We start from the raw sequence: 9668 nt of genomic DNA, 5'->3' as shown, positions 1-9668 counted from the left end.
GTCTGCCGTTTCTAGTTGGGTGCAGAAGAACACACGGTTTGGGTCTCTGATCTGGTCCAGTGGTTCTAAAAACTGCATGGTGTGCTGAGCAGCACTTGTTGCTGAGGTGTGCTGTGTGCTTGTGTTGTTTGGAACATCTGAGAATGAAATAAGAATTCAGTTATTAGTACGTGTTTGTTAATTGTATTTTTATAGGTAAGCGTTCCTCCCTTTTTATTTGAAGCTGTTTTATATGCTCCTATTGATGAGACAAACAGCACAGCAAAGATTGGAAATGGAATCGTTTTCTTCACTTTGTATAAAAAAGAAGTGGCCATGTGGGAGTCCCTGACTGTAGCAAATGGTAAGTTCTCTGTAGGGAAAAACAGATTGCATGTAAAGGACCCAAGCTGTGTGAAAACTCTTTTCAATGGCTTTGCTGCTTTTCTAACTGTATTATTTGATATAGGTAAATATTACCTTTACCTTCATGGCTTCAGAAAGTGCAAGAACTCTCATCTGTCACTGAACAATGTGGGTGTCAGCTGGGAACATTTTATTCCTTTTTTTCTGAGTCACCTTCCATTCATTCATAGGAAATTGTAGATGATATTCGTGGTGTTGCTAGTTCCATACTGATCAACTGCTGGGGCCAAAATGCTGGTTCTGAAAAGAGAGAGAAATTATTAGAAAAGCCAGTTTGGGGGGAGGAAAGATTTCTCTGATGTAATTTTACAAATCCTAACTTAAAAAGTGTAACTTCTGCAGCTACACATCTCCTAAATTGAACCTTGTTTATTGTTAAAATAGAAAGTACAGCAGAACAGATAAGGAATGTAGTGGTTCTGCTGAGCACAAAACAGTGTTTCTTATGAAACTAGCACTGTGTGTTTGTGAGTCTTAGATTTTCACGTTTAGAGATGGGCTTGATGAAAACTGCTTTGTGGAGCTGGAAACATTGCATTTTCTTAGACAAAATGTAAAAGAGGAATCTTATTTTTGTGAAAGTGGTACATCACAATAGAATTTCAGACCTAAATTAGTGAACAGTTTTCATTTATTTAAGTTAACAAGGAGGAACTGCAACATCTAAGAGAGAATGCTGTTCTAAGAGCACACGAAAAGGCGAAAGAGGAGACAGAAGCAAAAAAAGTTACAAAACAGGAACACAAGAAGTATGCTTTGGAGGCTACAATGAAGGTAAATGTAGAAGGAACTCTACGAAACATGTGGATGTAATTGCCAGTTAATCTGGGAGCTGCTTGGTTAAATGTGTAAGAAGGACTCATTTTTATTACATTGGTGGAGAATCTTGTATCTTAAAACATAGGTCTTACCAGTTATGAAATTGCTGTAAAAATACTTAGAAGTTCTTTTCATTAGTTACTCTGAAGAAAGTTTTTTGTGTGTGTGTGTGAGAGTTCAGATTTTTATCACTTAAAAGAAGACTATAATTATGGGGCAAAATGTTAATCTATTAACATTGGCCTCTGCAAACAGTGTGAGTATTTGCTCATTTGTTTTTGACAAAAATATTCGTTTTTTTAAAATCTTATTCAGTGAGGTGTCATCTTCCAGAAGCACTGGTAATTAGGGCCTCATCGGAAGGCACTTCCCAGCTCTCTAGTAATCATCATCATTACTGAATCAAAGGCAGGAAGAGCTTTAACATCAAGTATAATAAAGCAGTCCAAGTAGATTTAAAAAAAAAAAAAGTATTTTTTTCAGTGTAAGGGTGATACGTGAACAGCATATGTTGTGTGTTGAACTGAAATGAACTTTGAAGACAAAAGGAAAGCCTATTAAAGATTTGTTTGGGGAGTACCTTTTTCATTCTTTAATATGCAGGGAAAATTGGATCATACTTCCATAGTGGTAGTAAAATAGTTGAAATATATGGCTTTTAAAAACTAATCAGTTTACTGCTCATCACAATTACAGTCATTTTAAAGCATTTTTTATAACTTTACTGTGGGCTTTTGTTAATGATGATTATTTACTTGGGACATGATACTGGCAAAACCAATTATACCTTTTATTCAGACATCTTATTATTGAATGTTATGTGTCTCACAGTTCTATCATTCACACAGCTAGAAGAAGCAGAAAGAAAAAGAATTGAAGGTCTGAAAGAACAGGAGAGACAGAAAGTTGCTAAGGAGTTGGAGCTATGGAGATGTCAGCAAAACAATGTTGAGAAACAAAAGAGGGTGCAAAATGGAGGGAAACTACATGAAGAAGGAGAGCAACTGAAGGAGAAGAAAAGGGAAAAAATAAACAAAACCAGAATTCCTAATGAAGAAATTTCTAAGACCAAACTCAAAGATACAAAAGGTTGTGTTATTGAGATATATTTTAACATTCTGCAGAGTGTGGGTATAACTTTATTCCTAGATGTTTCTGGTTCATTTTTTATCTTTGTCTCTACTGTACTGAACTCTTTTTTTTTTTTGGTTTGCAGTTACATTTGTGTCTTTATTTTCTTGCAATTCATTGAGCTAAAATGTGTGAGTTCTTAGCTCTCATTTAAATCTTTGGAAACACAAGCCAAGTTTTGTTGTAGGCTTTAGCAAAGTAGAACAGAAAGTCTTTCTAACAGTGCAGAGCAAACTCTCTGAGGGTGGAGTTCATGCTACCACTGAAGTGTCTAAACTGCCATTTTTTTTGCAGAGATAAGCAGTCTCATTTCACTCTCCCATGCCTTGGCCCTGCAGAGAGCTAATGAGGAACTAAGCCAAGAAAAATTTGTTCCTTTTGGTTTTGTTTAAATTGTTCAGTAAGATTAGTTTTAGGTCTTACACTTGCCCTGCTAGAGAGTCATGTAAGTGAAAGAGTGCTTTAAAAAGAACCCATTTCTGACAGCATAGTGTCAGTAGTACATTGCATGCTTAGCAGCAAGAACAAATGCTGTTTGAAACTTTCCTTCAATAGAATAAGTCCCAACTTTCCTGAAGGTTTATTTCTAATAACCAGAATTTCTAGATTAGGTTTATTTTGGAATTTGGTAGAAAAACAGAAAAATAATGCCTTTTCCTTCTCTTTTCAATTCTAGTACTCTAATTCTTTTGTAGGTTGTGGCTCCTATAGTATCTTTTCAGAGAATTTAAGAGAAGAGCAGATGCCAGCTCCTCGACCTGCCGGTACTATTAAAATCAACTTCACATCACGAGTTTTTCCTACAGCTCTTCGAGAGTCTCGTGTAGCAGAAGAGGAAGAGGTAGGGATTGTTGTGTTTGTCTGGTGCTTCTCTTATCTTCCAGGATGGCAAACTATTTACCCTTTGTTCAGGAAGTTGGCAAAAATGTTACCTGTGGTCTGTTCTTACCTTCCAAGGAATACAGTCTTGTCTAAAGCTTTGAATACTTTTCACCATGCATTGTGTAGATAAATGACTTTTTTTTTTTTTTAATTAAAAATTTGCAACACTGAATTCCATGAAGTACAAGGTTTGAAATTTCTTTGCTCTTACACTTAAGACTCATTAAGTTCTGTCTTAAAAAGGAACTCTCTGAAGCTTACCTCTCACAATAAGTCTCTCTTGAGCTTTACTGAATAGGTATTAATAATGCAGTGACCTTACTTCTCACACAGCAATAAAATATTTGGGGAAAATAGGAAATTGTTCCTGTCTTACATTAATGAATATTTATCGCTGCCCAAAATATGAGGCAAATAGAATTCTTTTGGTAGACTGAATGAGCAGATAAGAACAGTATTTAATTTTTCCTTCAGAAATAATACTTGCAAATTGTATATTTAAAGTGGCTACAAAAACAGGCAGAAGCTCGAAGGATAATAAATGCTGATTTGTCTGAGCTGGAAGATTTAAAAGAAGAGGAGAAAAATCCAGACTGGTTAAAGGACAAGGGAAAGTAAGTTAGATTCCATATGAAGATTTATTTAAAATGAAATATTAGTTACACTGTGTTTGTCTTATGTATAATTGTGATATTTTTGGTTTATTCTAAACACAGATGAGGAATGTCTACACAGTGAAGAGTTTATTGATAGCTTAAGGGCTTTTAATCTCATAGAAAGTCATGAGATGAAATTGCTGAAGGAAATTCATCATTTAAAAATAAAATCATAAACAAATACAGCACATTTTCATACTGAGGACCGTTAGTGAAATATTATGCCTAGGTGATTTCCTGTCAGTTGCACATATTCAGATGTTAAATACCTGTCTGAAGCAAGCACTAGGAATTTATAAAACTATTGGTGCATTTATGTAGCTGTGTTATACAGGATGTTTTGATTAGATAATCATGATCTGATGTATCTCTTAAAATTAGTCATGTGGCTGCATAAATGTGTCCACTTTTTGCTGATCTGCACATGTGACTTTGCAAAACATGATCAATGTGCTATGTTCTGTGCATTGTTTGACATTCTGAACATTAAGTTCTCAGAAAAAGTTGTAAACGACAAATGGAACCTGCTAAATCCATAGTTTTTGCTTAATTCTTATTAAGAAGTAGATATTTGTTTCATGATGCATTATCTTGTTGAAATCACGTTTCACTTCTTGCTTTATACTTAGCAAAATGTTTGCAACAGGAAACTATCTTGCAGCTGTAAATGCATATAACCTTGCAGTCCGACTAAACAATAAGCTTCCACTGCTGTATTTGAATCGTGCTGCTTGCCATCTTAAGCTGAGAAATTTACACAAAGCCATTGAAGATTCCTCTAAGGTATAAACGTATAGATTCTCAGACTATTGTCTTATACGCACTTGTGATTTGTTATTGCAATACTTCTGTTTCAGAAAGATCTGTAAAAAAAGTTATAGTGCAGTTCACAATTTTTAAAATTGGAATTGATATAATGAAACCAGTTGACTTGGTACATGCTTCTTTAATGGTAAAATATCATAGGAACACTTTCACTCCAGGGATTAAAACAAAACAAACCACCAACTTGGAACAGAAAAAGTACTGAATATGCACAAATACCTGTTGTATTATATTGTAATGTTCTTCACATGATGGGAAGAAAAAAGAGGTGGCAGAAGTAGTAAGGAAGACACCTTAAAAATACCAGACATTTTTCAGTAAGGGTTGCATCATCTCTATGTATTAACCATGGCAGTGATAATATGTTTATCAAACTGTGGGATGAGTGATAGAAATACTAGTGAGTTATGTAGGCTGTATAGTTACATTTCAATTGTAATTTATTAAGTGAAAGGAAGATGTGTAAGTTAATCAAACAAAACCCACCCCAAACAAACAAAAAAATCAACGAAATTGTGGAAAATCTACTTGTAACTATTTCTGGTGTTTTCATTTGTGAAGGCACTAGAATTGCTAACACCACCTGTTCCTGATAATGAGAACGCTCGAGTAAAAGCATATGTGAGACGTGGCACAGCCTTTTGTCAGCTGGAGCTGTATGCTGAAGGTAAGACCTTGATCTTTGTGAACACATGCACATGGACCCATTCTGACAACTGAGTCATTGGTTTAGCTCAGTGAGACTGCTCACAGCTGTGTTTCTTTTTTTTTCTTTTCAGGAAGGACAATTTACTGGCTAATTGCAATTCCACTTGATTTTTTTAAATCTTAAGTTGTCAGAGAATTGATTATACTTCTAATTCAGGGGGTACACATTAGTTTCATTGAGGAAAAGGCTTCAGTGAGTTGTTGTATCATCCTCCCTTTGGTCCGCTGGGTAGTCAGTCTTTCTGTGCATTGCAGCCAAATCTTGACTGTAGCAAGCTGCTGGCCATGGAGGGTATTATGTGGAGTGAAATGAGAGGTCAGAGGTGAGACTTTCAAATTAGGAACCATTCAAAAGTGGCAGGCAAACTGATGTGAAACTAGGTTGCAGTACTTCAGCTGTTCATGAGACAACACTATACTGATTTTTAGATTATAGCATTAGCAACTATAGAACACCTTAATTAAAATAACCTGAAATATTTCTAAATTACTTGTTTGTGACCTTTGTAGTAACATGTCTTTTTAAACCTGTTTATGAAATCCATACTGACCAAAAAGATGTTTATCAAGTATGTGTCATCTTTATACAGATATGAGTTATGTGTCCCTTGGCTTTGTAAGGCAAAGTTAAAAGGGAAAGATGATAATAGCAAGTGAAGAATGTTCAAAATGTTTATGCAAAGCTTTTCCCAGCTGTTATCTTATCTATGAATCCCTTTGTCACTTCCTTGCAATTTCACTTGTACAGGAAAGCCTAATAAGGACTACTTCCTTCCGTCCTTCCTTCCATCCTTGTGTGCCTCTGTTATAATTTTGTCTGATGTAGAAACCATTTGATTAGGCTGTTGTGCTCATTTGTTTATTTGTTAACTGAATGGCAAACTTAGAACAACTGTAAGATAGTCTGCAGGTAGAAGCCCTATCCTGTGAAAAGTCTTTAGGCTGAAGAAAGCCTAAGTTAGACCAAAGTTAGTTGACCTCTGTGTGTGAGCAGAGACACATACATATGATGAAGCGGGTCTCTTTTGGTGTTTCAGGACCTGAAATGTTTGTGTAGCAGTGATGTTTCCATTAAAATATTTTTAAAAATAATAGGAACCAGGTATACATTTAGTATACTGACAGCAGTTAATCCTGTTGTTCTGATCCGTTTTGCTCAATAGCAAATTTCAAGAGCAGTACATTATGCAGTCAGCCAGGGAGCATTTATTTCCAGTTAGTTGCTAAAGAGGAAAAGACATTTGCATTAATGATTGACGCTCTTATTAATGTATTGATAGGTCTCCAGGATTATGAAGCAGCTCTCAAGATTGATCCTAAAAATAAAACCATAGAAAAAGATGCAGAGAAGATTCGACACACAATTCAGGGAACAGTGCAAAATTCTTAAAAATAAAAAAGGACCTTTTTGTGCCTTTTGGGGGCCTCAGAAGGAGCCTTAGTTCATGTTCTCTTCAGTATGTTGCTAACTAGATTTTTTTTGTTTCACTTGGAATACCTACTGAATTTATAAAATACTGGATATGAGTAGTTATTTTTTGGCAAGCATGGTTCTATAACAAATACGATTAGATATACTGCGTATCGTTTTGATACAAGGTTGTCAAGTTTTTTTTCTGTGCTGTGTGTTGGGCTAAAGAATAAAACATACCTTTTGTACTTGATTTGAAGTTACCTACAGCCAAATAAATTACTTGTCTGGAAGTATCTACTGAATGTAGACAGTGAGTTTTCAAACATCTTCAGTAGTTCCCTGTAGTCAGCACAAAACTTCTCTTCCTGTTCTTCACCAAAGACAAAACAGTTATCTGTGCTTGGATACTAGTGAAAGTATCTGCTGTGAAGTCTATGTGAAGTATAAGTTTTGTAATTTCATACATTTTATATGGATTTGCACTAGGAAATATTACTTTATTTTTAATAAATCTAACATGGATGGTGGTCTGAATTTTTGTGCCTGTTGAGCACTCGCAATTCCTGCTGCAGTCTGAAGGCTCTTCTCTTTTTTATGTGCTTTCCTCTTTTCTTTGTGCTTGTAGAGCTTGGTATATCTGAAACTAAGACAGTGAATTCATACACTGTAATTCAGGCACCCAGTTTAGATAACCTCCACCTGAAATCATGAGGTAAATTTTATGTAGCATAGAATATTCTTTTTTAGCAGCCATGTTTTGTAAATATTTGCAGACTATTTTGTATCATTTGTTTGGGCTGACCAAGCAAGGGAATTGAGAAAGAATGTACAAATGTATATGTAGATAAGATATTCTGTGCAATTTTCATGCTGTTGAAACAAGGAGGGGGTGGCAGGTGTTGCTTCCAGATGTTTGACCTAGAGCCTTGGGAGTTGTGCTGAGCTGAGTCAGAAATGCCGGGGGTAGCTGCCATCTTATCTGCAGATACTGAATTGCAGGGCAGGGAGGTGTGAATGCTTTGTTCATGGCAGTTGAAAGGAGGGCAGTGCCTCAGTTAAGTGTAATACTACACTTGCCAAAATATGGTAACTTTCTTTCAGGTGAGTACTGAGGAGAAGCGAGACTTAAGATAAGGAGTCACTGTTGAGAGGAGGAAGATGAAAGAAGCAGGTTCTGTTTTTGAGTCTCTAATTCTCTGGTTTGGAGTCTGTTAGAATAACCTGTGTACATTACACAATATATACATCAATATACAATATTGATAAGTTATATTATTGATAAGTTATACAATACTTTGTATTGTACTGATCTGTGATAGCTACTTAAGGCTGTTTCTGATGTAGGCAGGCGCCTTTTTCTACTGCTGTGAAATAGACACAGTTCCCTTACGAGAGCCTGCAGAATCGAATGTACTTGGTGGTACAGATAACACCAGCCTGTCTGGTTTGGCTACGTGGGGAACAAATGGAGTAAAACTGATCTCAACACCTGAGCTTGTGCTGTGTATACCACATCAAAGTCAGTTTTGGTAGGCTGATACTTAGTGTCCTGGGATGTAGCAGTGCAGAGTTTTAAAATCAGAAAATAATTTGAACGTAACCATTCCAGGAAACGACTCCTGCATTTGACTCTTCCTACAGATTTGAGTTACACATATGATAGGTTTCAAAAGTTTTATTTTTGCAGTTTAGTTTTGACTCGGAGAAGCGCGTCATTAATGTGCTACATCTTTTTGGGTATGTTTTACTCACAGCAGCAAACAAAACAACTGAAATATTTGGCTGTTATTCCCAGAACAACTGAAACAACAAAGTCAGAGTTCTTAAAGCAAAGCGTCTGGTCTGTGAGAGAACGGACTTGTTTGTTACAAAGTATGCTGCAAGTTGGGGTAGTCATAAACCCTACTTCTGTCAAAGGCAGTATTTCAATAACTGTCTTGAGATGATCCACAAGTGAGTAAGTGTTCTGGAAATGTTTGATCCTGGGGATGATACGTATGGGGCAGCATCTATGCAGTAGGTACTGCAGCGTTGTATTCGTATGAGGCTGTTTCAAACAGCAAAACCTGAGGCTTTGCCAAAGAACTGCTGGTCAGGAGTATGCTGGGCTCCAGCATGCAGGAGGACATGGGATTCCAGGGGTTTGTGTGGGGAGGAGGATGAGGAGATGGTTTTTTTCTTGGTGATTGAGGCATTTTCCCAGCAGAAGTCATCTTGCCCTGCTAAAGAAGCGAATTTTGCTCAGCCTTTCACATACTGGGGCAGAACATCTCACATTTGTTCATGTTTGTGGTCAGAGTGTTGTGCAAGGCATGTAGTGAAATACCCGGGTGCAGCAGGGAGCTGCACACTGCTTGCTTCTGATCTGTAGTCAGCTGGGGGCAGGGAGAAATGAACTCGTGTTGAGATGTAGTAGCAAAGCTTGACGTGGCATTAATTTCTGCATCAGCGATAAGCTTTTGAGTATACGTGCCTTAATGTGTGACAGGAGCAGTAAGGGCGATAAGAAAATACGTGTAAGAATAAGGCGATGTGGTTGTTACGTTTCGCTTTTGGCTCTTCCAATCTGTCAGAGGCTTGCCCGAAATAGGGCTCCCGTTCACCCCCTTTCTCAGTGCGAGCGGCGCGGTGCAGTCGCCCAGGAGCGCTGTCCCTTCGCCCGGGGCTCCGGGGATGAACCTCCAAAGGCCGGGCTGCTCCGCGGCCCCGCGCCAAGCTCGGCGGTTCCGCTGCGGCCACGGTGCGCGGCGCGGCGTCGCCATAGCAGCCGTGGGCCGGCGGGGCGGGGCCGGGCGCGCGGCGCGGTGCGCTTCGGGCGCTGTAGTCGG

General features: G+C 37.7%; 2 protein-coding genes across 2 annotated transcripts; one reads left to right on the top strand and one right to left on the bottom strand.

Annotated features, from left to right (window-relative positions):
* The first annotated feature begins 268 nt into the window (after positions 1 to 268).
* Positions 269 to 7023, top strand: DNAAF4 (dynein axonemal assembly factor 4). Its single transcript, XM_042811364.1, has 8 exons — positions 269 to 343; positions 1046 to 1179; positions 2073 to 2313; positions 3051 to 3196; positions 3742 to 3851; positions 4523 to 4676; positions 5280 to 5385; positions 6707 to 7023. The coding sequence occupies exons 1-8, from the start codon at positions 316 to 318 to the stop codon at positions 6814 to 6816; spliced, it is 1029 nt and encodes a 342-aa protein (XP_042667298.1). The 5' UTR covers positions 269 to 315; the 3' UTR covers positions 6817 to 7023.
* A 1682-nt stretch (positions 7024 to 8705) lies between these two features.
* CUNH15orf65 (chromosome unknown C15orf65 homolog) lies at positions 8706 to 9053 on the bottom strand. Its single transcript, XM_042811367.1, is given in 1 exon segment — positions 8706 to 9053. A coding segment is annotated over 1 exon segment (348 nt).
* Between the last annotated feature and the right edge of the window lie 615 nt (positions 9054 to 9668).

This window comes from Centrocercus urophasianus, unplaced genomic scaffold (assembly GCF_019232065.1).
Source record: "Centrocercus urophasianus isolate 14NV4802_14NV808 unplaced genomic scaffold, USGS_Curo_1.0 seq_1292, whole genome shotgun sequence".
In the NCBI taxonomy this organism is placed as follows: Eukaryota; Metazoa; Chordata; class Aves; order Galliformes; family Phasianidae; genus Centrocercus; species Centrocercus urophasianus.
Note: the sequence above shows the minus strand (reverse complement) of the source record. Positions and strands in the feature narration are given on the sequence as shown.

What these genes read in the sequence shown, in the direction of transcription:
- DNAAF4 (XM_042811364.1), top strand. Translation starts at nt 316, where the DNA reads ATGTGGGAGTCCCTGACTGTAGCAAATG. An exon ending in GTGTAGCAGAAGAGGAAGAG is followed by an intron (nt 3,197 to 3,741) that starts GTAGGGATTGTT and finishes GTATATTTAAAG; the next exon opens with TGGCTACAAAAACAGGCAGA. An exon ending in GCTGGAGCTGTATGCTGAAG is followed by an intron (nt 5,386 to 6,706) that starts GTAAGACCTTGA and finishes ATGTATTGATAG; the next exon opens with GTCTCCAGGATTATGAAGCA.